The 27,471-nt window shown below is 36.5% G+C and overlaps 13 protein-coding genes across 13 annotated transcripts; 8 read left to right on the top strand and 5 right to left on the bottom strand.

Moving 5' to 3' along the window:
- Positions 1-33: 33 nt before the first annotated feature.
- Positions 34-1,809, bottom strand: C9374_011912 (uncharacterized protein; the record flags this gene model as incomplete). Its single annotated transcript, XM_044687620.1, has 1 exon — positions 34-1,809. The coding sequence occupies one exon, from the start codon at positions 1,807-1,809 to the stop codon at positions 34-36; it is 1,776 nt and encodes a 591-aa protein (XP_044542797.1).
- Positions 1,810-1,881: 72 nt separating this feature from the next.
- C9374_011911 (uncharacterized protein) lies at positions 1,882-3,475 on the bottom strand (the record flags this gene model as incomplete). Its single annotated transcript, XM_044687619.1, has 2 exons — positions 1,882-3,255; positions 3,473-3,475. 2 exons carry the CDS (start codon positions 3,473-3,475, stop codon positions 1,882-1,884), a joined length of 1,377 nt encoding a protein of 458 aa, XP_044542796.1.
- A 394-nt stretch (positions 3,476-3,869) lies between these two features.
- Positions 3,870-5,977, top strand: C9374_011910 (uncharacterized protein; the record flags this gene model as incomplete). Its single annotated transcript, XM_044687618.1, has 2 exons — positions 3,870-5,423; positions 5,483-5,977. The coding sequence occupies 2 exons, from the start codon at positions 3,870-3,872 to the stop codon at positions 5,975-5,977; spliced, it is 2,049 nt and encodes a 682-aa protein (XP_044542795.1).
- A 12-nt stretch (positions 5,978-5,989) lies between these two features.
- Positions 5,990-8,786, bottom strand: C9374_011909 (uncharacterized protein; the record flags this gene model as incomplete). The annotated part of the gene is made up of 5 exons (XM_044687617.1): positions 5,990-6,066; positions 6,120-6,514; positions 6,583-6,720; positions 6,893-8,286; positions 8,352-8,786. The coding sequence occupies 5 exons, from the start codon at positions 8,784-8,786 to the stop codon at positions 5,990-5,992; spliced, it is 2,439 nt and encodes an 812-aa protein (XP_044542794.1).
- Positions 8,787-9,118: 332 nt separating this feature from the next.
- On the top strand, positions 9,119-9,664 carry C9374_011908 (uncharacterized protein; the record flags this gene model as incomplete). The annotated part of the gene is made up of 1 exon (XM_044687615.1): positions 9,119-9,664. One exon carries the CDS (start codon positions 9,119-9,121, stop codon positions 9,662-9,664), a length of 546 nt encoding a protein of 181 aa, XP_044542793.1.
- Positions 9,665-10,343: 679 nt separating this feature from the next.
- On the top strand, positions 10,344-11,127 carry C9374_011907 (uncharacterized protein; the record flags this gene model as incomplete). The annotated part of the gene is made up of 2 exons (XM_044687614.1): positions 10,344-10,476; positions 10,556-11,127. The coding sequence occupies 2 exons, from the start codon at positions 10,344-10,346 to the stop codon at positions 11,125-11,127; spliced, it is 705 nt and encodes a 234-aa protein (XP_044542792.1).
- Positions 11,128-11,200: 73 nt separating this feature from the next.
- On the bottom strand, positions 11,201-13,888 carry C9374_011906 (uncharacterized protein; the record flags this gene model as incomplete). The annotated part of the gene is made up of 1 exon (XM_044687613.1): positions 11,201-13,888. The coding sequence occupies one exon, from the start codon at positions 13,886-13,888 to the stop codon at positions 11,201-11,203; it is 2,688 nt and encodes an 895-aa protein (XP_044542791.1).
- A 1,209-nt stretch (positions 13,889-15,097) lies between these two features.
- C9374_011905 (uncharacterized protein) lies at positions 15,098-15,916 on the top strand (the record flags this gene model as incomplete). Its single annotated transcript, XM_044687612.1, has 1 exon — positions 15,098-15,916. One exon carries the CDS (start codon positions 15,098-15,100, stop codon positions 15,914-15,916), a length of 819 nt encoding a protein of 272 aa, XP_044542790.1.
- Positions 15,917-16,698: 782 nt separating this feature from the next.
- Positions 16,699-17,670, top strand: C9374_011904 (uncharacterized protein; the record flags this gene model as incomplete). The annotated part of the gene is made up of 1 exon (XM_044687611.1): positions 16,699-17,670. One exon carries the CDS (start codon positions 16,699-16,701, stop codon positions 17,668-17,670), a length of 972 nt encoding a protein of 323 aa, XP_044542789.1.
- Positions 17,671-18,202: 532 nt separating this feature from the next.
- On the top strand, positions 18,203-19,186 carry C9374_011903 (uncharacterized protein; the record flags this gene model as incomplete). Its single annotated transcript, XM_044687610.1, has 1 exon — positions 18,203-19,186. One exon carries the CDS (start codon positions 18,203-18,205, stop codon positions 19,184-19,186), a length of 984 nt encoding a protein of 327 aa, XP_044542788.1.
- Positions 19,187-19,297: 111 nt separating this feature from the next.
- C9374_011902 (uncharacterized protein) lies at positions 19,298-22,899 on the top strand (the record flags this gene model as incomplete). The annotated part of the gene is made up of 5 exons (XM_044687609.1): positions 19,298-19,868; positions 19,933-19,964; positions 20,018-20,142; positions 20,202-22,655; positions 22,707-22,899. The coding sequence occupies 5 exons, from the start codon at positions 19,298-19,300 to the stop codon at positions 22,897-22,899; spliced, it is 3,375 nt and encodes a 1,124-aa protein (XP_044542787.1).
- Positions 22,900-22,976: 77 nt separating this feature from the next.
- Positions 22,977-24,440, bottom strand: C9374_011901 (uncharacterized protein; the record flags this gene model as incomplete). The annotated part of the gene is made up of 1 exon (XM_044687608.1): positions 22,977-24,440. The coding sequence occupies one exon, from the start codon at positions 24,438-24,440 to the stop codon at positions 22,977-22,979; it is 1,464 nt and encodes a 487-aa protein (XP_044542786.1).
- A 722-nt stretch (positions 24,441-25,162) lies between these two features.
- C9374_011900 (uncharacterized protein) lies at positions 25,163-27,427 on the top strand (the record flags this gene model as incomplete). The annotated part of the gene is made up of 1 exon (XM_044687607.1): positions 25,163-27,427. One exon carries the CDS (start codon positions 25,163-25,165, stop codon positions 27,425-27,427), a length of 2,265 nt encoding a protein of 754 aa, XP_044542785.1.
- Positions 27,428-27,471: the final 44 nt, after the last annotated feature.

Raw genomic sequence — 27,471 nt, 5'->3', positions numbered from 1 at the left:
TCACACAATCATAAATGTCGTCCAGACAGAACTCTACTGCTCTTTACATCGTTGTTTAAGAAGAGAAATAAATTGTCGTTGCTTTGAACTTGTAGGATCAATGATCAATGTCCAATACTTGTTATTCCCTTGACAAATTGCAACTCCATGTTCTCCAACCTCTTCCAAAGAGATTGGCATTTCCTTACTAAAGATGAGTTTCTTTGTTTTTTGTTGCATCATACTCTTTTCAGTGAGAACTAAAACGTCAGAAAATAAATAGGCGGTCAAGCTTCCCTTTCGAGATTTCTTTTTAAAATCAAACGAGCACTCATCCATGTATTTTCTCGAGGGTTGAATGATACTTCGACTTCTGATTTTTCGAGAGATGGAGAAACTTCGTGCCAAATTTTGGACTTCTCTCTCTTTTTCGTTGCAATATTCTGCCACCTTGGTAATGGACTCTGTAGCTTGAAGATATTTTTCATGCAGTTCTGGATAGTGAGCTGAGTTTTTTGTCAATTCACTCAGTAAGAGTTGATACCTTGGTATTCGTTGAATAGGTGCGATCAAATAGGAGCTCGGTGGTGCTGGATTCATACCTGCAAGTTGAATCGATTTAAATGCTTGCTTAATAAACCGTTGCAATCTCTTATTTCTTTCAAGCTCCGAGTTCAATTGATCCAAAGAATTCTTGTATTTGGTAATGAAACCGGTATAAAGTTTTAAGGCCTGGCTAAATAAAACAATTTCATTCGCCAACTTAACTTCCATATCATAAGATTTAGTGATAATATACTCATACATTGCTTTTTCATCTTCATCTTCCTCTGGAATGTCGATCAGCTCCGATAACTTTTGGAAAAACAATTGGTTAATTCCATATATTACACTCAACTCTCCGACAGTCTTTTGAAAGAAGTCCTTGGAGACAATATTATTCTTACCATCTTTCAAAGGATCTAAATAATAGGTTTGAAGAGTTTCCAATGTTTTTAAATAATTGCATTCAGTCTTTTTGAGCTCCTTAATAATTCTCATTCTCTTATTGTCTCGTTCTCTGTTATTTCTACATTCTAACTCAACAATGGTCATGTCTATGTTGTCTACCACAGATACATAATATTGTTGGAATATTTCATCATCGTCATCGATGTATTCACTCTCATCAAACGTCTCTTCGGGTGGACTTGCACTTTCCGTTCCAAGATCTTCATCTTCTTCACTTTGATGATATTGAGAGGTCCAATGAAAATTCTTATTCGTTTGAGGAGGTGGTGGATGAACACCAGTAGATGGATCATGTTGATGATCGATCATTAAATGATGCTCATCATCATCAAAGTATTCCTCTTCTTCGTACGATGATGAATGCATGGGAATCTTAAACTCGCTCGTGCTGCTGTAATATTGATCTACCATGCTTTCCTTCTCCTCGTTCGTGTATGATGGACGATTATGATAGACTTCATCATCCAGAAAATTACTTTCCGTGGCACTCGAGTACAGGTTTTGATTTGTTGCAACATTCCATTGATTGGCTTCTTCTTGGTTGGTTTCATCCTCTCGTACTAAAACTTGTCTTGTTGAATGCACAGCAACCATGGTTGCTGAAGTGGGTGAAGATGACGGAGGGAGTGGTGTAGTCCTGTTACTTCCAACTTGTTCCGTTGAGGAAGGAAGGTGTTCATGCTGCAATAAGGGCCTGTCCTTATCATCACCAAGGGCTTTACTCTGCTTGAGGTAGGAGGAAGATGGTGCCTTAGTATTGTTGTTTCTTCTTCCTTCACTGCTGCCGCCACCATTAAAGCAGCATAATAAGAAGGACATCACTTGAATTTTTTCTTTTTGGAAACGGCCGGTGATCTTTGAAATCGTATCGTTGAGAATGAAATTCATTATTTATTTCTCAATGGGATAACCTCCTCCATAGACACCAGCGTTGTAAGGCGAATCTCCATAGTCCGAGCCTCCTGCATTGTGATGTGACGAGCCAGAAGCAACACCTCCCTCAGAAACTGAAGGATATGGATGATATCTGTAATTTGACGAGGGATAAAATCTACCTGGGCCACCACGTTGCGGTGAAGGTCTGTTATTGCCAGCAGAGCCACCAACACTCCTAGAGGAAGCACCACCTGGATGATGTTGTGGTGGAGAGGCGTTATTGCCCCCTTCATGATCTTCTCGTCCGGGCATTCCTGGACCTCCATAGTAGTCATATCCATAAGGTGGATAATAACTGTAAGGATAACCTCCGTAAGGTGGATATCCAGAATATGGTGGATAGCCTCCAGGTGGATATGCTCCAGTACCGTAAGGTGGCTGAGAAAATCCTGTTGTCGGAGGAGTACTAAGGCCTGGTGGCATTTGTCTTGATGGATCCTTACCATTAGTGGCTGCATTTCTTGGTGGAATGCCTCCTGCTGTTGATGCATGCTGTTCATCGATTGAAGGAGAAATTCCTCCTGGTGGTAAAGCATATGGATATCCGTAATAATAATCATAGTATCCATAGGGAGGTTGACCTGCTGTATGTGGTGGAAGATGATGTGGTGGATATCCAGGAAGTGCATTGTTTCGTCCTCGACCACCACCACTCCCTCGAGAACTTCTATCCCTACTACTGTTGCTACTGCTGTCTCGATAGGAGCTCTTTCCACCTCCTCTACGACCTCCGTCTCTTCCTCCTCTCGACCTTGAATGGTCCTTGTCACCGTGGCGCATGGATTTTGGCATGAGACGTTCTCTTGGTGTTCTCTTGCCTTGGTATCCTTGGCCAGGAGTAGAGTTATGACCTTCAGCCCGTGCGGCTTTTTCAACGGTCAGCTGTTGTCCTCTCACTACAACTTTGGCTTCAAGTGCTCGATTAGCTTCTTCACCTGTTGACATTGTTACAAAACAGAAGCCTCTGTTGATGAGTCTCTTTCTATCCATCACTATGGACACTTTTTCAACTTTACCATACTTCTCAAATTCGCGATTAATGTCCTCTTCCTTGGTATCAACTGTTAAATTGAATACGAAAAGGACTCTATCGCTCGTATCGTTTTGTGCTGATTGATGTTGGTGTTGTTGAATAATATTCTCGTCAGAATCTGTATCTTCTTCGTCATCTTGAAGTCTATGGTGGTGTTGTTGCGTATTCATGTGTTCTTGTTGTTGATGCTCGTTTGGGTGATGGCTACTAGAGATATTGTTATTATTATTATTTGAATCAGCAACATTGTTGCTATTATTAGTTACTGCTGAGGTTTGTTGAGAAGAATCGAGAGACTGTTGCGGTTGAGGATGATGGTGTGCCACATCATCAGACAAATAATTATATTATATGGTGATATTGAGTCATTAAATCAGTGTGTTCAAATCCGAGCCAAGGTGGTGTAGTATCGTTTTCACGGCATCATGTTCGTGTTTTAAATAAATTATTGTTGTGATGATGATGAAAGGTTGTTGATTAGCTAAATTGATGATAATATTGTTGATTTCATACCATTTGATGTATTTAATTGATGTGCTGCTGAGTCTATAGGGTTGATGTTTCAAAATATCTTGCTGCTGATGCTGTTGTATGTGTGTTGATTCTGTTTGGAATTCCTTAGGGGTCAAGTGTGGTGTGCGTTTGCAAGGTCTATTTTTTTCGTGTTGATTTTTATTTTAAAAAAAATTCAACGTTAGTTCCGATTGTTCGAACTCTTTTTGCAGCTGCTGGATCCAATGCTCCATACAGAAAGTAATCATCGGGAGATGATGATTTGGAGGATTTGTTGAATTGTTTAAACTTTGAAAGTAATTATGGAAAAGATCAGGTGAAGCCTCTTTGCAACATTTATCAGTTTGGATCTAGAGTTTATGGGACAGCTCGATCGGACTCGGATTACGACTTTTTCATGATTATTCACGATGATTTATACGAATGGTTGAATTTAAATTATAAAAAGGAACGCAAGGAAGAGAGAAACCATCATGAATTTGAAAATCAATGGATTGTCGTGAATGATGAGGATGATAAATTGTCCAACATGATATCAAAAAATTCCAAAGTTGAAGAAATTGATGAAGGAAAATTAATGGATATTACAAAAGATGGTAGAGAATTTCAATGCTTGTCATTGAAGTGCAATAGGACCGGATTTGAGGTGAATGTAAACCTGTTTAAATATTGTGCCTTTAGAAAGAGGTTAGAACAAAACTGGTTACAAGCCTTGATGTGTGTTAACATGGATACAAAAAAGTTTGTTTGGAGAATCGACTTTCCAGAACTGAGTTCATGTTATAAGATATACTTTAGAAGACTTGTTGTTTCAGCAATTACAGAAGCTGGTGGACATTTTAGACTTGCAAAAAAGTATTGGAATGACAAGTCAAATAATCATTACAGATCAAAAAAGTACATTGCTCATACTTTTCGAGATTTAATGCTTGCGAGGCAATTAATTCATCAGCTCAAGATTGTAGACTATACGGAAGCAAATGACATTTATTATGAACTTTTGAATAGACAATTCGAAAATGAAGACATTTGGAAAACCTATGAAAACGAATATTATCCTAGATATCAACACTTGAAAGAGGAAATCAATGCAATGACCATGCAACCAAAAGACGTACAATTTGACCTTTCTAAAAGGAAGGAGACTTCTCAACTCTTTCAATATTTACAACAATTCAAAAATGTTCAAGAATTGTCAGAAATGTTGAGATTATATTTTTCGTTAGAGTCAACATTTTTTACCTCGGACAATGGAGTTCAATATTGGTACATTAGAGGAATTAATGATGAAACCCCATTTTATTCGGACGTTTCCAACGAGTGTTTTAATGGAATAATTCTTTCCAGACTTTCCGATGACATGGATTTCGAAATGTTATGCCTACCTTTGAGAAGAGTCATACCATCTGACAACCATTATTGTTATCAATTTAAGAGCAATGAAGGATGTTATATATGGACTATTGAGAGTAACGTGACACATCACACGTTAATTCTTGTTCATTTATTCTACAATCCTAACGACTCAAAGTGGCAAATTTGTAGCAATATGACATACTCTGCAAATGAAACTATTTATGGTGGTGAAAGTGAACAGCATCTCTTGAGTGACTTGTTTTGGAGAGAATTTGAACGACGAGGACTCAAGTTTCCAACACGAAAAGATGTTACGCTTACTTTTGAATGCAGTTCTAATTACTCTCGAAGAAGAAACAATCATGCCTGTGTTGACGATAATTCTGTACATTTCTTTATCATTTCTATAACAGAATTGCATTCACAATGCTTTGTAGATTTAAAGTCGTTTATTGAAGAATGTCATTTTGAAACGAATATTTCATTCGAACCCAAGGTGAAAAGTCTTGCACACCTGAAAACATTGGCGATCCGATTTAACCCGGTACTTTTCAAGGAGATTGTGATATATGGCACAAAAGATGGACCTTTATCGGTAGGTTGTTTGTTTGAATGAACTGCATAAGCTCAGTATTGGTGCATCTTTGGTATTAGTATGCCCTACCTCAATATGTGTTATTAACAACAACCATTAACACAAGCGGTGGATCAAGTGACAAATACAAATCTCTCATTTTGGAAATTGCACGAACAAGCTTGGGTGTAGACGAAAAGACATATGAACGAATTGGACATTATGTGGAAAATGTCGTGCACAGTGATTTTGTTCATTATTTAGCTACTTTGCAAACTAATTGCTTCAGTTTAATCAAAATCTTGGTTACATACTTTACAAAACAGCTCGACTCCTCGCATATGGAGAGTTCAAAGGCCAAATCATCAAGTTTTGTGACTGAAGTCATGAAACACCTCAAAGACAACACACACGAGCAGTTTGTGACCAGATTCATGCTGGAGCTTTTTACCAAAGTTTTGAAACAGAGAAAGGAAAATCAAAATATCGATGTTGCTCAAATAATTTCTCGCTACTTGGTTTGCCATGTGGATGGAGACACCTTTTCCAAAGTTTATTACTCCTTTTTCGATTAGAAGTCTGAAATACTACAATAGTACTCCAAGGTACTTTTGAATTGAGTACTGTCCTCCACTATAAGAACATTTGGGTTGGAAAAGTGGTCCTTATGGTATGTCTTGTTTGCAACCAAAACAATAGATCTCTTGTAATGTTTACCTGTCGCTAACACAAAGTGTTCATAAAACTCGCAAACATCCTTCTTTGAAAGCTGTTTGAATTGTACTGCCTTAAGCGCATGTCTATTAAACTTGAGCTGTCGATTTTCAATTTCGTTCCAAAATCGCTGAGATCTTTGTTGAACAGTCTTTTCCTTTTCCAAAGTTTTTTGAACAATCGAATCAACAATATCATTAAATTGTTCGTCTGTGAGCTCATCAAGTAATTTTGAAATATTATTCTTGAAGAAGTTGTCATTTTCGGTGAGAATATCTGTGAGCTCATGTTCAGTCGTTTGTATGATACAACTCAAGAAAGAAACATTATGAATAAAACGTTGACCACAAGTCACAATGTATCCAAATTGTTTCTGCGTTCTCATATGTGTAAAGTATCTAGAATATCATTCACGCACAGTTGTTTGATGATATACATGCTCCAAGAAATTGTCATCAATACTTACTTGCTTGAACATATTTGTGTGAACAATTCTAATAAACAATCTGAACGTAATGATCTGTATCCAATCTGGTAGGATATTAAAATTGCGCTATTTTGATTAGATGGATCATAATTCAAAATTGGAATCACAGTTCCACATCTGTAGGATTCATTGCAACATTTCTCAAATATTCTTGGGATGGAAGTGGTGTTAAAATCTTGTTTGCATGAACTCTCTTGTCAAACAGAATCTGTTCCACCTGTTTTGAAATTTGTAAGGCATTTTCTTTGTAATATTTCCGTGTATTAAACATTCAATTCTTAACACGGACAACCAACACTTCACGAAGTTTTTAAATTCATCTAACTCTACACGTTCCAATACTTCAGCAAATTCGAAAAATGTAAATTTACGCTGAAGGAAGAGTTTAGAAGATTCATATGTTGCAATTTCATGAGATTGGAACGAGAACTTCTTATTTTGATGACTTCTTAGATTATTTTGTTTGATATAGTCGAAAATGTGCTGTGTTAGATGACTTCTGTCGTCAGCTGCTTTCACCATCTCTTCTAAAATTACCATAATGACATCCACTAAATGCTCACTGAATCCATTCACATGAATATGTACTCCTCGCTCTACATTTGTGATAGCAGAACCTATTTTTGCGATTGAGGCCATGTAAAGCTCTTCGTTAAGCAAATATCGAACCATGTCAACAAACAACTCAACATAAACAATGTTCAACGGAGACTCAAAACTTTGTGGAATGGTAAGTAGGACAATGATATCTGCTCGTGGAGTATTGAAATAATCATCCTTTTTAAAATAGGTTTTGATTTTGGGACTATCCACAATTTTAACAGGATATTCTGTTGGTGCGTTTGTGTCATTCACTAGTCCTAAATTATACGGTATATATGTATTTTTGAACGGAATGTGCAATTGTGGTGTTTCGTGCTTCTTATTTCGTAACTTGTTCATGAAATCTGGATCAAAGTCACACTTTCTGTATTTGATGTCATACCATCGTTCAGAGCAGTCTAAATCTTCATGATTCTTACTTGACAAGTAAATATTCATATTGTCTGGATGAAAATAGGTCAATAACGAATTGGTATGATCTTCATCAAACTCATAATGTAAAAAAAGAGCGCTAATGACGTCCTCCACTAAATGTTTCTGTAGACTTGTAGACAAGCTGCTTGCATAGGCAGAAGTGAATTGTGCATTGTCAAACGCTAGCTTCTGAAGGAATGAGATCTCTTCAAATAAAAAACGAGGTACACCTTGAGTTTTCAAAATGTGAATGTACTCAAAAACATATTCTACAATTTCTTTCCAATAAATAATTCCAGTTTTGGTTAAATTAATCTTGACGAAGAAAAGAGAAAATTCTTTTGCAGGGTCATTGACACCATTGTAGGAATAGGTGCTTGAAACAAGTGACTCTGCCCAACCCTTGTTTTTCAAAAGAGAATACAGAGAGCCTTTCCCTTCGTGACCAAATAGATGAGTAAGACAAGCAATAGATGAGGATTTGTAGTACATGTTTCTTCCTTGTATGATTTTAGGGCAATCAATCGAAAGAGGAAAAAGGAGAGTTAAATCAGTAGTGTCTGTCACTGGTTCATATTTGAACAGCTTGGCTAAATCAGATTGTTCAAATACTGTTGTGACATCACTTGCAGAAGGATAAAATCCATGACGGTCAATATGATTATTCTTGATGGCCGAAAGGAATTTCTAACAAATTTCTCCATCTCTGAGAAGGAATAATTTCCAATCACGCTCAGCTTCATTTGATTGCTCGAATAATGTCTGTTAAAAAAGTTCACCAAATACTCTCGAACATTTAAATTATTGGCCTCAGGATCGAGTTTTAAAGTTTGAACATTTCCTGTACCAAATTTCTTGAAAGGGTGTTTTTCATTGCAGGATTCTTTCATCAATTGATATAATCTTCTTGAATCAATTTGGAGGTTTTTCTTATACTCCTTATCAATAGCTTCCACTTCTCTCATAATTGCATTCTCAGCAAACAAAGGACTGATAAAGAATTGTGCAAATCGATCCAAGGCCTCTTCTAAATAATCATTTGAAATCGTAAAATGATAATTTGTGTGCTCAGCACTGGTAGTGCCATTCGTGGTACCAGCATGCTGACGAATAAAGTTCTTGTAATCGCCTTCTGTGGGATACTTTTCAGAAGAAATAAAACACATATGCCTACGAAATGGGCTAACCCAGGAAGTTCCTTCGGATCACTCATGTGTCCCACTGTTCATTTCAATGAATTGATTTTAATAAATTATTAATATTGAATAAAATCATCATATTTAAATCCATACAATGGTTCAACACTCCGATAAAAACTTTTAAAAAACCATACCATGGACATCCATTGAAGCCGATGCAATCAATGCTTTTGTATCACGAACCAAAATGACTTCCAATCCATTCTCCAAAGTCATAAATTGATATTCCCGATGATCGGTGACGGTTTTTGAATCATTTTTTTGTAAGATGCTTTTTTTTTTTTTTTCAACAACAAAAAATGTCATTGACAAACCATGATGATGATCCGAACAACAACGAATCCACACCCTTCCTCTCTCGCAACCACCATCCATCAGCAGCGACACATCCTCCAACGAACCGTTCAGACCTGAATGGTTCAACTTCTCCTTCCGAAACTCATGATATTTTCGTAAATGCTTTATATTCAAGATTAGGTCCATGTCTTGAAAATAATTATAATGCCACCCCGTTCAATTCACATATTGTGTCACATGGATGGGTCAACAAGACAATGACGAGCTCATCCTCACAACATATCGGAATTTCTATGGAAACTATCAAAAAGACATGTCTACAAGTGATTGAACAGCAACGAACCAATCTCAATCAATTTAATAGCACTAATGGATTAATGACCATTAAGGCCACTTATCAATTGCAAAATGTGCATATTCACGTCTTGGAACATCATTACAATAATCGATTTTTCTTTTATCTCTGCATTGCTCATTCCAATGTACCTGTGAGAGTTTGTTTTGGATTATTGGAACGATGCAAGAATGAAATGAGTCCCTCCTCTTAAAAATTTCATCTTCTCCAAATGACACTTCTCAAGATGACACAAAACAAGTTTCCAAAATTTTACAAACGCAATTAGAATTTTGTCGTGTCAAGACCAATGACAAAATTGTGCTAGTTCAATCCAAAATTGAAGATGTAAAAATGATCATGATTTCGAACATTGACAAACTTATTGCAAATATGGAATCGACTATAGAGCTTTCTCAACGAACCACTGATTTGACTCATGATTCAACAACCTTTGTATACCAGGCGCGTAAAACAAACAATCGCATGCTGTGTCGAGTTTTGATGATTTTGGCAGTACTTTTCGTGATTGTTATTGTCGTTATTGTATTCATTATTTTGATGGTAAAATTTGCATAACCTTAATAGAGGACTGCGATTTCAAACAGTTGTAATAATTCATTCATTGATCACGAACAATAATGAATTCTGGTTTCATTCGGAATCATCATTCCGAGAGAAGTCTTCCAGAGCCATTCAAAAAAAAACCTCAAACGTTTTGGTACGAGAATTGAGAGGTCCATACATTTTTTTGCAGAGCACTACCGTAATCAGTCTTTGAATCTCGGAACACTTGAATTACTCATTCTTCTTGTTGTATAATATTCATATTTCAGAATAGAAAGGGAAAAATTGATCATCTTTAGTGATCCTAGTCCATTGTTGTGGGAATCATGAAGAGAATACATCCACGCCAAGAAAAGGGTCCAACGTTTGAGGAACTTTCCGATGAGGAGGAACAACTCCAGGGAGAGCATCATTCCAACAGCAGTGGTTCAGTAAGATATGAAGATCCAGACGATATGAGTAAGTATTATAAAACTTCACTCCAGAAAATGAAAACAACTTACTGAAACCCGTCCTCCATGATCTGCCTCAATGATAGATGCTAACCACTCCCGTCGTCATCCTAGAGCTTCATCTCAACCCAGACCACACCACCGAGAAAGTCATACAAGAGATCATGATCCATTTGCAATAAGAAGTATCTTTGATCAAGACCCTTTCTTTTCAAATCCTTTTGGGCATTTCTCATCCTTGATGCAACGAACGGAAGACATGTTTCGACATTTTGACCAAAATTTTGAGAGACAGATGGCAATGGGTGATAATGTTGTCTGTTATTCCTCAACCACAACCACTACATCGAGTGACGGAGTGACCAAGACCAAGCGCACTGTGAAAGACTCCAGAACAGGAACAGAGAAAGTTTCTGTTATTAAGGCAGTCGGCGACAAGAGAAGTGTCATGGAAAAAACCAAGGACAGAGAGGGAAGAGAGGAAATTACAAAGCGATTGGAGAATGTAACAGAAGAAGAAGAATTTGAAAAAGAATGGAAGGAGCGTTCTAAATCGTTGCCCAAGTTCCGTAACCATGGTTCAGGTGCCAGCAGATATCTTGCCAATGACTCCAAGTCATCACGCAATAAGGCTCTAGCTTATGAGAACAAACATTAATTTGTTGTTGACTCAAGGTCAAGTGGTGTGAACAAACAGTGTAACAAGATTTGTAAATAAATTAGTTTTAATGTTATGTGAGAGTTTGAAGTTTGCTGACATGAGTTAAACAAACGGGACAATGCTTATACTTGTCAAACCATTGCTTCATGTGATTCAGATGACCACCACTACCACATCGTTGACACCAAAAGAATAGTCCATCCACAGGTAAATGACAAATGGCACAAATGTTGGTTTTGCTATTGCATTTCTTACACATGGTGTCTGTGTTTTGTAAAACGCTATCACATTTAGCACAGCTTGTTCTTATAGAGGTTGATTGTTTGTTGAGATTGTGCACATCATAGTTAGAACATCCATTAATCAGCTCATTGGAGCATGTAAAAAGCTTGTGTCGATTCAACAGCTCAATATAACTCAAATACCATTGAGCTTCTCGTTCTCCACTCATTTCATGTTTCTTGTCAAGAACTTCAATTAGAGCAACACATGTTTGAATATCACCCATTTCTGCGTAATATTCAATAGTTTCCTGGATGCTTGATTCATATAATTTTTCAAGGTCATCTTTTTCGTTTAAAATGTCCATTAATTCTGTGTCTTCTTCATGATGTAACGAGTTGGGTCGTTCCATGTCATCAAACGATTGAATATTGGACTGTATTTTCTTTTCGTTTCCTGTAAACAGCTTCAATTTTGGTGGAGGACCAAAGTCTTGTGACACGAGTTCTCTGTACTTGGCTTTTTTACGGAGAGATCCTTGGGTGGGTGGGGTTGCAAGGTTGAGTACATCACCATGAAATTCACTTGCTTGTTTTAGTGGAGAATACAGCATTCCATTCGAAGGGTATGTATCAAGAGAATTAGAATTGGTACTATATTTCTCTTCGGACTCATCTCCTTCGTGGTCGACACCATAGCGGAAAATCGAGTTTTGATGATCCCCATCTTCAAAAATGCTGTTGTTTTGCGTGTGATCATCCATGTGTGAATGATGCTTGTTCACATGATTTAACAATGTGTCATCATGCTCCATCTTGTCTTCTTTTTTCGTGGATGGAGTATGAAGCTCTTTGACTAATTTCCATAACTTTTCAAGCTTGTAATTATTGATATTTGATGCTACTAGGGCATTGGTATCACACTTTTGTTGGAAAGTGTCATCTCCAAAAAGAACATAATTTTCAGCCAAATACTTGATTTTTGACACATCAGACTCGGCAAATAAATCAGATTCTTGATCTACACTCTTGATGATATTAATTGTTTTGTTCAAATGGGCTTCTTTGAATGTAAATACTTCTGTCTCTCTGTTAATTTGTTTGATTACTGAAGGAGGATTTTTAGCAACTGTCTGAAGGATAGTTTGATATCGTTGGTGCTGTTCTCTATCAATCTCATCATTGTAACTAACGAGCTCATTATTAATGTTCCAAGAAAGGGAGGTAGTAGGAAGGCTAGATTTTTCATATTCTGCTTCGTAGACGCTATGAATCATGAAAGTATTATCTTTGGAACAGCTCATCATTAAGTTAGGGTAATTATTCATCCATGCAATATCTGTAACATCAGCTCGTTGTCCTGTAAATGTTAATAGAGGAACGTATCGAGAGCTAATATCCCACAAATTAATGTTGCATGTTGAGCCAACTTCGTTCTTGGCACAACTTGCTATATGAGAATTGTAATTACCAGGTCTCCAAGCAATTTTAGCAATGCTGGCAATAGTTTGAACGGTTGACAAGGGTTTCTTTGTATCATTGAGATCCCAAACCTTAAGAACTCTATCTCTACCGCCTGTGGCAATGATACTTCCCTTCTTTGGATGCCAATCCAAAGAAAGAATCAATCCATTGTGAGCTGGTACCTTCTTTTGATAGAGGTTTGGTTTTCTAATGTCCCAGACTTGGAAGTCTCCACCGTCTGTTGCTGCTGCAAAAACATTGGGGAAAAAAGGGTTAAATTTGATGCTTCTCACAACACTTCCGCAGTTAAAGGTTTGGACAGAGTCACCCCCTTGCCTCTTGTCCCACAATCGAACAGTGTGGTCAACACTGGCACTCAATAAATTATGTTCTTGATGTGGCTGCCAGCACAAGGAATTGACAGTGCATTCGTGACCATTAAATCTCGTAATAATCTTGCCACTTTTCGAGCTGCTATTAACATTCCACAAAATCACTTTTCCGTTGGGAGGAGCCGTTGCAATCACATTGGGAAGAGTTGGATGCCACTTCAGATCAACAACAGCAAAATCCATACTCTTCTTTCCAGAGTAATATATAGTGATTGGAATATCGAGTTTGAACTTCTTTTCATCCTCTTGAAACGATGCTCTAACAATTCTAAATAATTTTCTACCTCCAACAGCAATTAATCTAGAGTCAGGAGAAGCACTCAGTGCATTCAATCCTGATCCTCCAGCTTTCTTTTCTTGAGGATTTGGACTGATATTAATACTCGATGAACAAAGAATGTGAGGCTCTGCGTTGAGGATTTCATTTCTATCTTGTTCCAAATCATCGGCAGAAGGAGTAGATGGTTGATGATGATACATCGGAAGACCACCAGTGCTTGAACTACTAATACTGCTTGCAAATGTTGTTGATGAAAAGCTGCTGGTAGCGCTGTGGCTGCTTTGATTGCTAATAATGCTTGAAGTGGATTGTTGACTTGAACTTAGTTTGACGCCTCCGAGTGTGGGAGTGTTATTATTACTTGATGATCCTCTATTGACTCCAAAGTAATTTAAATTCATGGATGGATGAAATTAATATTATTTGGGTGTGATGATGATGAATGAATGGTGATGATGCTAATAATATTATTAATTAACTACAAAATTGATGATGAAAATTGGAAACACGATCAAACGGATCCGGGTTTCATAGAAGAAGAAGGAGAAGTTGTTCTTCAACTGGCAATAATCTGCTTGGCAGAATAGTTTCTAAACGGTAATAGAGGTTTGAATATAAAGCCTCATTAACTCACTTTCATCTAGAGCACGCTCTTGCTAATTTGTTGTTTAATGATGACAAGGAGAAGAATAAGAGAAGATATTTGATAGGAGTTTTTCGCGTCTTGTTGTTGTGGTAAGTTGTTTTATGCTCTCGGAGGCTGAACCTGCGAAATTCCACAAACTTTTTTTATTGAATATTTGAAACATGAAATATATTTAGAAATTGGGTTTTATTTGGTTCACGGGCTTGTGATGGAACGGATGCTTCTTTCAACCAACAGCTACTTTACAATTTGACAAATTCGAATACGTTGTAATTGACAAGAAAATAGATTGATGACAATATGACTGTAGATTAGTACGAAAGTTTGGAAAAGCAGTCATGTCGGACCAACTGTCAATTTTCAGTAATTAAAAAAATCAAAATATTGAAGAAGGTGATTCACACATACGATAACCAAAAGAACCGTGTCACCCTCTGTATTCTTCCGATCATCATCGTTCCTCTCCTGTCTGATATCATTGTTATTTATATTACCTTCTCCTCATTCTTCATCGTCGTCATCATTATGGCTCCATCTGCTCAACCTGTCAATAAGGGCCGATTTATGGGTGAAGTTGAAAAGTTTCCTCTTTGGGTGTGGATTTTATTATTTCTATTTTGTTGTCCTTGTGCTTTGGTGTTTTATGTGTTGCATCGACGAGAAAAGAGAACCATGCAAGGTCAATTGAGATATGATCCGAATAATGTGAAAATTTCATTCCAAGTAGAAACTGTGTAATTTTTATATCATTAATAACATGAATTGTTCTTATTTTAATACAACTCACCAATTAATTATTCAGGGAAAATGAATGAAAATCAAGAATAATGACAAAACATTTGCATCATTTCAAATCTTTACGAAATTGAGCGTGTCATTTGAATTTTGATTAATATTTCAAAATTCACCACCGTTCTTGATAAAAAAAATAGATCAGTTCTCTTCCTCATAATACTTGTGTCATATGCAAAGTCTCGCATTTGTTGAAAATGATAACGCAGCAAATTCATCATCAATAATGATCAATGATCATGATGAAAAAGATGATTTCTCTCCGACAAGTTCAAACGATAACAATGGACCATTTGTTGATGATATTATTTTTGAAATTCTTCATTGCTTCAAATCATTGTTCATTCTTCAAATTTGTATGAAAATTTCAAAACAATGGAGACGTGTATCATTTCAAATTCCTCTTTCGTTATCCCTCAAACCAAATCACTTCAAACAAGTTCTTAAATCAATCAAACTTTTAGCTGATTGTGAATGTTTGAAAAATTTGACTTCGTTGGATCTGAGATGGAATAGAATTGGCAATGACGGTGTCAAACATATTTCTTCAAGCAAATCCTTGAAAAATTCGACTTCGTTGGATCTGTATCACAATCTAATTAGCAGAGAAGGTGTCAAATATATTTCCACGAGTGAGTGGTTGACAAATTTGGCCTCTTTGGATCTGGGTTACAATAGTATTGGCAGTAGAGGTGTCAAATATATTGCCGCAAGTGAAACCTTAAAGAATTTGGATGATTTGAATCTTTATCGCAATAGAATTGGTATTGAGGGTGTTAAATATATTACCACGAGCGAGTTCTTGAAGAATTTGACTTCTTTGGATCTGAGCACCAACGGAATTGGTATTGAAGGTGTTGAATTTATTGCCGCAAGTGAATCCTTGAAGAATTTGACATATTTAAATCTTTATCACAATGGAATTGGCAGTGAAGATGTCAAATATTTCGCTACGAGTGAATGTTGGAAGAAAACGACAATTAATTTGTGAGAGAAGATGTTATGGTAAACCAGGCACCACTAGTGTCAGGGCCCTCCCACTATGTTAATCCGGATCTGGGGTTTTCCAGGCACCATAACATTCGGAATTAAAGAGCGAGCATTTTATGTCATTCAGATTGGTTGACTCACAACAAGAATTTGGATTCAATTAAAGGAAACGAATGTGACAACATTTGTAAGATTTGATCGTGGGCCTGGACAAGTCCGCAGCCAGAGCAGCTCTCATTTTTCAAACAGCTGCAGGGTGGATCCATTTCAATCCAAATTTAAACTTTATTCATGTTTATTCGACAACTGGTTTTCCATCCACAACTCGCCAACATGTAGTTGATCTTCCTCCACCAATTTGTTGTGGCTAACAACGAAGTTGCACAGTTTCAATAAGTCCTTTCAACCCTTTTCACCCTCACAGAGTGACATTGTATTTCGTGTTTTGCTTTTTGATTTGCCACCAAGCGAGTTTGTTGAATATTCAAACCCATATCAATGTGATCTTTCTACTGGAAAGTCGAGAACCTTATTGATAAAGAGATTTCTGCTGTAAGAAGGTAATTTAGGAGTGTAAAATATCGTTTTCAAATTCATCCTCAATAAATTCTTACACTAACGATTTTAACAAACACAAGTCAAAGGCCTTACTAAAAGAATTATCTTTGACAAAACACTTAAATTCTTTCCAGTGTTCAAGGGAGAGATCTCTAGAACACGTCTGAAACAATCAAAAGAATTTTAAAAATTTTGTGTTGCATAGCTTTTCCATGTGCCATTAAAATGAGAAAACTCTCAGCATCTGTTGAACATAGTGTTGTTGAAGCCTCTACACATTCATCATCAATAATGATCAATGATCATGATGAAAAAGATGATTTCTCTCCGACAAGTTCAACCGAAATCAATGGACCGTTTGTTGATGATATTATTTTTGAAATTCTTCATTTCCTTGATTCAATGTTCATTCTTCAAATTTGTATGAAAATTTCAAAACAATGGAGACGTGTATCATTTCAAATTCCTCTTTCATTGTCCTTCAAACCAAATCACTTCAAACAAGATGGTAAATCAATCAAACTTTTAGCTGATTGTGAATGTTTGAAAAATTTGACTTCTTTGGGTCTAAACAACAATCGAATTGGTATTGAAGGTGTTAAATATATTGCTGAAAGCGAGTGTTTGAAGAATTTAACTTCGTTGAATATGGAATTGAATAGAATTGGCAATGAAGGTGCTAAATATATTGCTGAAAGTGAATCGTTGCAGAATTTGTTTTCTTTGAACCTGTATTTCAATGAAATTGGCAGTGAAGGCGCTAAATATATTGCTGAAAGCAAGTGCTTGAACAATTTAACTTCTTTGAATCTGTATGGTAATGAAATTGGCGATGAAGGTGCTAAAAATATTGCTGCAAGTGAGTGCTTGAAGAATTTAACTTCTTTGAATCTGGGTAGAAATCAAATTGGCAATGAAGGCGTCAAATATATTGCTGAAAGCGAGTGCTTGAAGAATTTAACTTCTTTGGATCTGACACGCAATGAAATTGATAATGAAGGTGCTAAATATATTGCTAAAAGTGAGTGCTTAAAGAATTTGACTTCGTTGAGTTTGGAATTGAATGGAACTGGCAGTGAAGGTGTTAAATGTTTTGCTGAAAGCGAGTGCTTGAAGAATTTGACTTCTTTGAGATTACATATGACTGCAAGTGATTGCTTGAGGAATTTGATTTCTTTGAATCTGCATTCGAATTAAGTTCAAATTGGTGGCATAATCTTCGACCAAATCGCTCCAAAGCAGCCATCCACACAGACAGTCAAGTTGCAGTCCAAGGTCTCAAAAAGAACGATCGAGGACGATTCCTCCTCTTCTATCGAGAATTTCTAAATTTCTCTTTAGAAAGTAAATAAGGTTTCTGGGCACCATAGATTGATTTACTCATACAACAAGAGTTCGGATTTAATGAAACGAAACTAATGTGACATCAAACCAGTTTCAAATCTTTACGAAATTAAAAGTTGCACTTTCGAATTTTGTAACCTTTCAAATTCATCCCGCGTCTTTTATTACCGAGAGAGAAAAAAAAATTGATCAATTTTTCCTCTGTTGATGCCCTTCACGTATGAAAAGTCTCGCATTTGTTGAAAATGATAACGCAGCAAATTCATCATCAATAATGATCCATGATCTTGATGAAAAAGATAATTTCTTTCAGACAAGTTCAACCGAAATCAATGGACCATTTGTTGATGATATTATTTTTGAAATTCTTCATTTCCTTGATTCAATGTTTATCATTCAAATTTGTATGAAAATTTCAAAACAATGGAGACATGTATCATTTCAAACTCCTCTTTCATTATCATTCGCACAAAATCACTTCAAAGAATTTTTAAAACCAATCAAACTTTTGACTAATTGTGAATGTTTGACAAATTTGACTTCTTTGAGTCTGAGATGCAATACCGTTGGCAATGAAGGTGTTAAACATATTTCTTCAAGTGAATGGTTGAAGAATTTGATCTCTTTGGATCTGTTTCACAATCAAATTGGCAATGAAGGAGTCAAATATATTTCTTCAAGTGAATGCTTGAAAAATTTGGCTTTTTTGAATCTGGCTGACAATCAAATTGACAATGAAGGTGTTAAATATATTGCTGCAAGCGAATCCTTAAAGAATTTGACTTTTTTGGATCTGGGAGGCATTCTAATTGACAATGAAGGTGTTAAATATATCGCTACCAGCGAAACCTTAAAGAGTTTGACTTCTTTAAGACTGCACAGCACTAGAGTTGGCAATGAAGGTGTTAAATATGTTGCCATGAGTGAATCGTTGAAGAATTTGACTCTTTTAGATCTGGGATTCAGTAGGGTTGGCAGTGAAGGTGTTAAATATATTGCTACAAGTGCATCCTTAAAGAGTTTGACTTCTTTGGATCTGATCAGTGATGCAATCGGTAAAGTTGGTGCCAAATATATTTCTACCAGCGAATCCTTAAAGAATTTGACTTTTTTGGATCTAAGATTCAATTATATTGGCAGTGACGGCGTTAAATATATTGCTACAAGTGAATGGTTGAAAAATTTGACTTCTTTGGATCTGAGATACAATAATATTGACAGTGAAGGCGTTAAATATATTGCCACAAGTGAATCCTTGAGAACTCTGACTTCTTTAGACTTAACCAAAAATGAAATTGGCCAAGAAGGTGTTAAATATATTGCCAACAGTGAATGGTTGAAGAAGTTGAAAAAACCTGTAAAATTTTGATAAGTTATTCTTCTCTCGAGTGTACAAAATTTCATCTCACTCGGTTTTCATTCATCCATGTACATGAGAACGTGAGGCCTCATGAGATGGCGAACCACAAAATTCAAAAAAATGGCCAAACCTCTAACGAGGGATCATTTTCCAAGTATCTCTTTCTCTGGTCTAGGATGGCTCAAGATCAACGGCAATGACAAGAAATTGTTCGTTCAACGAGTGGTAGTACTTGTACTGATCGTTGTGTTATTGGTACTGATCTCTTCATTTGAGTCCGTCCTCGGAAGTAAAAGTGTTACTGTTTCAACCAACAAAGAGGCTGATTGGAAAAGAAAATTTCCTTCCTACAATGCTGATCTCGAGCCTACCTATGCTCAAGGATCATCTGATATCATCTCCGGAGATTATCCAATCATTAATGCATATATTTTAGCTCATTCTCATTGCGACCCTGGATGGCTGGAGACAGTTGATTTTTATTCGAAATATAATGTTTCTCTCATTTTGGGCAATGTGATCAAGTATTTAAGTCAAGATCCAACGAAGAGATTTGTTTGGTCTGAATCTGTATTTTTAGAAATGTGGTGGAGAAATAATGCAACACAGGCACAACGAGATGCTTTTGTGAATTTGGTCAACAAGAAGCAAATTGAAATTGTGAATGGGGGATGGGTGATGAATGATGAAGGTGAGTTTGGAAGTTGGAGTTTTTATGACCATTATGTTTTTGAAATTGATGATTGTGAATGCAGCTCTTCCAACTTATGAGTCCATGATAGATCAGGTTTGTTTCGCATGAGCATTTAAAATGTGACAATTTAATATATAATATTCCAGATGACTCAAGGACATCAATTTGTTAAACAAAATATTGGAGTGACACCTGTGGTTGTCGGTTGGCAAATTGATCCATTTGGAGCATCAAGAACATTTGCTTATTTACTCACACAAATGGGTTTTAAGTATCACATTCTGGATCGAATTGATGAACGTTTAAAACACAAGTATACATCTATGAAAGAGAGTGGACGTACATTATTGAAAAGCGCTTTGAATTTAATTGGTGCCCTTCAAAATCGGATCCTACTGCTTGTATTTTCACACATGTTCTTGATCATCACTACTCTGCTCCTGAAATTTGTTTTGACAATGGTGAATGTACTGGATTTGATTTCGAGGGTGATCCAACTGTCAATCCTCCCATCACTCCTCAGAACATTGATGAACGAGCATCATTGTTAGTGAGCTATATCAAAAATGTTACAAATAAGAGTTACCGGACTAATAACTTTTTAATACCGTTTGGTAATGATTTTAGATTCCAAAAAGCCAATCTCATGTGGGACAATATGGACAAATTAATTTCATACATCAATAGCAATTTTAATCGGTTTCAGATTCATATAAGATACTCCACATTGAGTGAATATTTCCAAAGTGTGACAAACAATGCACCCATAGAATCATTTCCTCTTAAAACATATAACAATGAATTTGGATATAGCGACTACTTCCCCTATGATACTTGTTGGGGAAGTGATCATGATCAGTTCGGAAATTGTAACGGATACTGGTCTGGATATTTCACATCTGAACCTCAATTCAAAGCTGTTATACGTGAGGGAGAAAGATTTTTGAGAAATTGTGAATTCATTTACACTATCTGCCAAGCTGAAATGTATAAGGTTGAAGCCTATCTCAACCAGAATATTGCTCAAACAATGCAAGAAGCAGAAGAAGCCCTACAAGGACTTCGAAATGGTCTTGCTCTTGCGCTTCACCACGATGCAATTACAGGAACAGAGAAAAGATTTGTTTTGAAGAATTACACAGATATCATTCAGAACGCCACAGAAATTGTGAAAAATAAGACTTCAACATTGTTCGATTACATTTCCGTGAAATCTACTGCTACTCGCAACAAATTGAACGCCACTCTTGGAGAGACTCACATTCTTAACGACATGAACCAAATTTACTCAATGGCACTATTCAACTCGCTCGCTTGGACTGTTCAAGAATATGTTTCAGTTTTAGTGAAAAGTAAGAATGCCATGGTATTTATCATTGACGACGAAACTGGAAATTTATTAGATGTTGAATCTCAAGTGGTAGAGGACGTTAATTCCAATTTACATTTACATTTCAGAGTTGCTTTACCTCCTGTTGGATATGTAACTGTTTTTATCATGCAACAACCGACGAAACTTTCCAACGTTGAGAAAGCTACCTCTTCTTACCAGAATTACAACAACACCATCCTCATGGAAAATAACTTTGTGAGTGTTGCTTTTGAGCTTTCGAATGGCAAGCTGCCATATCTTCTCAAGAGCGTGACAAACAAGTTGACAGGTGTCAGTACTCAACTTTCACAACAAATCATGCAATATACTTCATTCGGTGATGGAGCATATATTTTCAGACCATTAGGAGAAGCTTCTGCTCTTCAGTTCGAAGACGCCTATCTCGATTGCAAATTCTCACAAGGAAATGTTGTTCAAATATTAAGCCAAAGATACACCAATAATGTCACACAAACATTCATTCTCTACAATGAAAACGAATATGCAGAGCAGGGTTTATCTTTTGATGTGATTACGAGTGTGCAGACACCTGACAATCAAGAACAAATTCTTCGATTTTCAATGGAAAACACACAAACTCAGTTATATACCGATAGTAATGGATTTGAAATGATCGAACGACCCTTCCAACCTGTGAAATTTAATGACACTTCTCTGTACAATAGAATTAGTGGAAATTATTTCCCGCTGGTGGAGTCTGCCTTTGTGAAAGGAAACAATATTCAATTAACTCTCTTCACAAAACAAGCAATGGGAGTTTCCAGTCTTTCTAATGGATCTATTGAAGTCATGTTAAATAGAAATACATTAACAGATGATGACAGAGGTCTGGCTGAAAATCTCAATGTCACGCAAGTCATTACCATTCCATTACGAGTTTTGCTTGCCAATCCTTATGAATCCAATAATTTTAGACCTAAAATTGCCAAACTGTTCAATCATCCAGCGTTAAAGATTGTTTCAAAATCCGTCTCTATTGCCACCAACGTTGCTTCTATTACAAGACATGATATTGAACAAGCGATTGGAGGTTTTACTTTACAATATCATGTGAATCAGAGATTTGTGGATGCTCTCCCATCGAATGTACATTTATTGTCTCTTCAAACAAGAAGAAATGATAGTGATCAAGCGACATCGTACTTTACTGTTCTTAGATTTCATCATATTTATGAGAAAGATGAAAGTTCTATTTTCTCTGTTCCAGTAACGTTGTATCCAGAATCCATATTTTCACAGTACACTCTTTCGCAAGTGGCAGAAAATACTCTTTCCTTGAATGACATGATTAAGAATCGTATGAACTTTACGAGAGTGGATCTTGTTCCTGGAAAAATTAGGACGTTTACATTGTTACTCTGGAAAGAGAATCAAGGTGATGATTGGTTCAGGTAAGTCTTTCAATTCAGGAATTCATTGAGTTTTAACAAAATCTTGAACAGTATTTCTTCATTTTTATTTGGAGCAGCAGGAATGACTGTCATCCTGATGGCTGTCGTGGTCTGTATTAGCGTTGTTGTGAGTTGTAGAAGGAAAGATTATGCATCTATGGATGAGGTTAATGAATCCACTAGATTAGCTCAACACTTTGAGCGAGATGAATATGAAGAAAACACAATTAATTACAGTAAATAATAAATTATTTTGTTCCGTTATCATATGTACAAATTCATGAAATGATTTCACACAATTATTATTCACACTGTTATTATTCAGTCGTCATCGTCATCATGAAGATAATTTTCCTGAATAATGTTTGCAAACATATCTTTAAAAGTTGCAGGCCTTTGAGGCACGCAAAGATCTTCAGGTGGATTTACAATTATCTTTCTCATGATATCCATGGCCTGGTCGTAATAGTAGTTTTCCATAATATTTGATTTGAAGTGAGTGATGGTGGCGTTAGAACTTGCATTCCTATGTTTGGCAAATCCATAGAATGAGAAGGGACCTAAACGTCCAATATTCTCATAGTGGTACAATGTTAATAAATTGTGAAATAAGTTGTTACTGTTATGTTTGGAGACCACAATGCCTTGAGCGTGGCAAATGGCTACAATGTTATCATTCAATAATTGCACGCTCTCAGCAAATTGTTCTCTAGAATTGAGTGAAGACAGAAGGTTTCCCTCTTCTTTACCAGAAGGTAAGTTGAGAAGGGATTTTCCAGAGCCTGCAGAAGATATATCGCTCAAACTGAAAGGCGTAACTTGGATTGGCTCAGTGTTAAACGTTGAATCGCTCTCATAAAGAGCATATTTCTTGTATCGGGGCTCAGGAACATAGTGACATGGAGATTCAAAAGGTGAATCCACCATGGAAGAGTCAGTGCTGTCAATCCTTTTCTTTTTCATTTCTGACCCAACAATATCCATTATGATAGATTTTGATCCTTTGTATTCCATTTTGTATGGAAGGGGAATTTCAAGAATGTTTGACAGCTGTTGAACAATTAGTACAATGTATCCAAGCATTCCAGACAGTGCATTTTGTGATGGCCAATATTCTTTGAACGAACTCAACGGGTTAAGCTTGTTTTGGCTAAGAATATATTCTGGATTGTCATGTTTTAAAATTGCTTCAATAAAATCAAATCCTTCATTCACAACACCAATGGGCAAATGAAACTCTCTATGTAAAAAGTACAACACATTACTATTTGGAGCGCACAATATACAGGTGGATCGTTCATAGATTTTTGTCGTGATTCTGCCCTTATTTGTAAATATTGGAAAAGATTGAAATAAATTGCTACAATATTGTCTTCTATTTCTGATGAAACCATCTTGATCTTCAATTTCGTTTGAAGGTCTAATTTTGTTTGTTTTCATAATTTCTACAAGTTCAGATCTGCTCGCAGCAAATAATTTTGTCCGAGCAATATGCTCTTCAAACTTTTTAGTCGTGATTTGTTCTTGCACAGTATTTTCCTGTTGTATTTGTTTTACATATTCCCGGAGAGTATTATTTCTTTGTTTTTGATTCCGAATATTTCGTTCTCGGGATTTCAAATCCTTCTCGGGAGTGATTATTTGCTCTTCAACTTTTTTCTTCAATTCATCTCTCTTCTTTTGTAATTTCATAATGGATTCTATCTTCTTCCGAGTTGCTTCGGTCAAGCACGACGAACACACATAATTCTTAACCGTCGCCTCACACAACGTACACGGTTGCATTTTTTATGGAAATTTAAAAGGTTTTGAATAAACAATTCATTTCTAATTGCACAGACGTATCATTTCACCATTATTAAACACTTGTAATTCTTTGTGTTCTTCTTGTTGTTCTTCATAAGTTTTAGAAGTGATGGTGTCACGAAGGTTGCCTTCTGAGGTTGATTTTTGATTTCAAAGAAAAAAATTCCAACACGCGAATTTTTCATTTCTCTCTCTTCGCACACTTTTTGTGATTGTGGTAACACGCACGTGGAGTCCTGAAGAAGAAACCACTTCAGGTGAAATTTGAAACAACAATAACAACATCAAGTACCACCGTTATTAGGGTGTATTTTCATTCACTTTGAATTGTTCCGTAGTGTTGATTGGTTCCTTTTTCAAAAGCGTGGTAGTAATAGCAGCACGCGTGTAGACTCTCTCTGGCAACCAAACCGCGGATTATTTCATCATCAAATCCACCATCAACAACATTACAATCAACTGATATTAGTAGTTATTGTGTGTGGATAACGCAATATAGCGCTGTCAAATTGGAAACGATTCAACCGATCAATAATTTATTGAAAAGCCTTCTTTGAGAGAAAGCCTTGTTGTTGATACTCTCACTACTACCATCATCCATCCTGCTCCCAATCGTGATTTGGTACCATATCCCACCACGAACATCTCCCCATCATCCATAACCCTAATTATTCAAAATCCGCACGTCAACCATTTTGCCAATGAGTCTCAATAACAACAATCCCAGTAACAATACGAATACACCAAATACATCATCATCATCATCGACATCTTCTAATAATTTACCTCCACCTCCTTCGTTAGTAATGAATGGACCAATGGATGACCCCATGGTGATGATGCAAATGATACAGCAATGTATGCAATTGAATAATGCCAATCCTAATCAAAATTCTCCGAACATTCAAAATGTTGATCCCATGATGATGATGAAAATGTTACAAATGTTTGGAGGTATGCAGCCACCTCAACCACATGTTTCTTCAATGCTTTTAAACCCCTTACCTTCGTCTTCTTCAACTACGAATAATTCCACATCAGCATCATCAAAACAATCACCCAATGCACAGCAACGATCACCGTCTCCACCACCAAGACCATCAAGTCCGACTATCATTGAACAAGATGATGAAGCATCAATACCGGCTGATATTTTACTTGCACAAAAGTATAATCTTGTGGAGAAGAAGAAGAGAAAGATGAGGTGTGGAAAGAAGAGAGGACCACAAGAAGAATTTATATTTCATCTTAAACTTGAACAAGACAAAAAGAAGAAGCGACGAAACAAATTAATGGGCAACACGGGCTCTACCCAACAACAACAACCAACAACATCAAGTTCAACGTCACTTCCAAATACTGCCTCTACAACAAGCGTTTCAAACACTAAGACATCTTCCAGTGAGACATCAAAGCAAAAAAAGTCATCATCCGCGTCACTGGGAGGTACTGAGCTTAAAACCAAACAGAAAAAAACAACAAAGAAAATAGAAGCTACCAAAAGAAGTAAATCCACTGAAGATGCTGAAGCCATGGCCAAATCTAGTGCTAGTAATACTGGAGCATCAACAGAGTCCATCACAGCCCCTATTTCTTCCTCTACTTCATCTCTTTCTTCCATACCAATTTCAATGGGATCCAACAATTTTATTAACAATATTCCTTCAGATCTTTTAATGCCCAAATTGACGCCCTCAACAAATGTAAACTCAACCATAACACCGACACCCTCAGCAGGCAATTTTCTCAGTGAAGAACTGGATTATTCATCATGGCAAGACGTGCCTCAATTTCCAGAATTTTCAAATCCATATCCTCCTCTTCAACAAAAACCAAAAGGGTGCTTTTATGGAGACAAATCAAAAGGAAAAAAGGTGCACAAGGTACCCATTAATCAATCTAGTTCTAGACTTCAAATAATTAACAACAGGAAAAAAAATTCTGTTATTGGATCGATTATAGATATTCTTGGTGACGACAAAGCAATTATTAACCACACAATTCCAAGCATGGTAACGTTGTTGGACGGTTTCATTGTTAAAGTTAACGAAGCCATGAAAGACATGTTGGGATTTTCCAATGTTGGAGAGTTAGAGTTTCAGGCGATGGCTCAAAATTTTCTTCACCCACAAGATATCATCAAACACGACATTCTACTGTTGCAAATGCTTAGCACAAATACGGACTCATGCAAACATCCCATTAGATTTGTGAATAGAATAGGAAAATGTTTATTATTAACAACCGAATTTTGCTGTATTAGAAATGAGCTAGGTTTACCCCAATGGATAGTTATTAGATTATCACAACCTAACATCAAGATGCCAAGCACCGAAGAATATATACCTCATTCACAACTAGAGTTTTTGCGACCAGATTATGACTTGAATGTTATTACAAGAGAATCATTGCTTCAAGACAGTTCATTCACATTTCAACAAATGTTTTTGAAAATATTAGAGAGACTTTTTGGATCAAAACAACCAACATGTTTTTATGACAGGAATGCTGTGATATTGTGGAATAATGAACAGTTTGATAGTCTGTTTAATGCTACTAGAAAAAGCTTTTTCGGAAGAAGGCTCTACGACATACCAGAAATGAAAGGTACGATCATGGAAATTTTGGCAAACACGGTATTATTGGATCTACCTGATAAGCTAGAGGCTCAAATGTCTCCTGACTCCTCGCAATTTATCAACTCCAATCTGAAGATGAATTGTTACGGACAAAAAGTGACAGAAAACAATGGATCAGTTTTTGGTTATGTATGGATGTTTAGTATATTCCAAGAAGAATCAACTGCAATGACTCCTACTCAAGAAGAAACTGCAGTTGCTATGACTCCTCAACCTCTTCCAAGCGAGACCTTTGGTTCACCTGGTGCAGAAGACAACATGTTTGACAATGTCAGTAACAGTGATTCTTTCTTTGAAGGCTGGTACAACAAAAAAACAGATAAATGATCACACAATTGGATTGAATTGTTATGTGATTTATTGCCGACTTT

The sequence above is a fragment of the Naegleria lovaniensis genome (assembly GCF_003324165.1).
Source record: "Naegleria lovaniensis strain ATCC 30569 chromosome Unknown tig052, whole genome shotgun sequence".
NCBI lineage: Eukaryota > Heterolobosea > Eutetramitea > Acrasida > Naegleriidae > Naegleria > Naegleria lovaniensis.
Note: the sequence above shows the minus strand (reverse complement) of the source record. Positions and strands in the feature narration are given on the sequence as shown.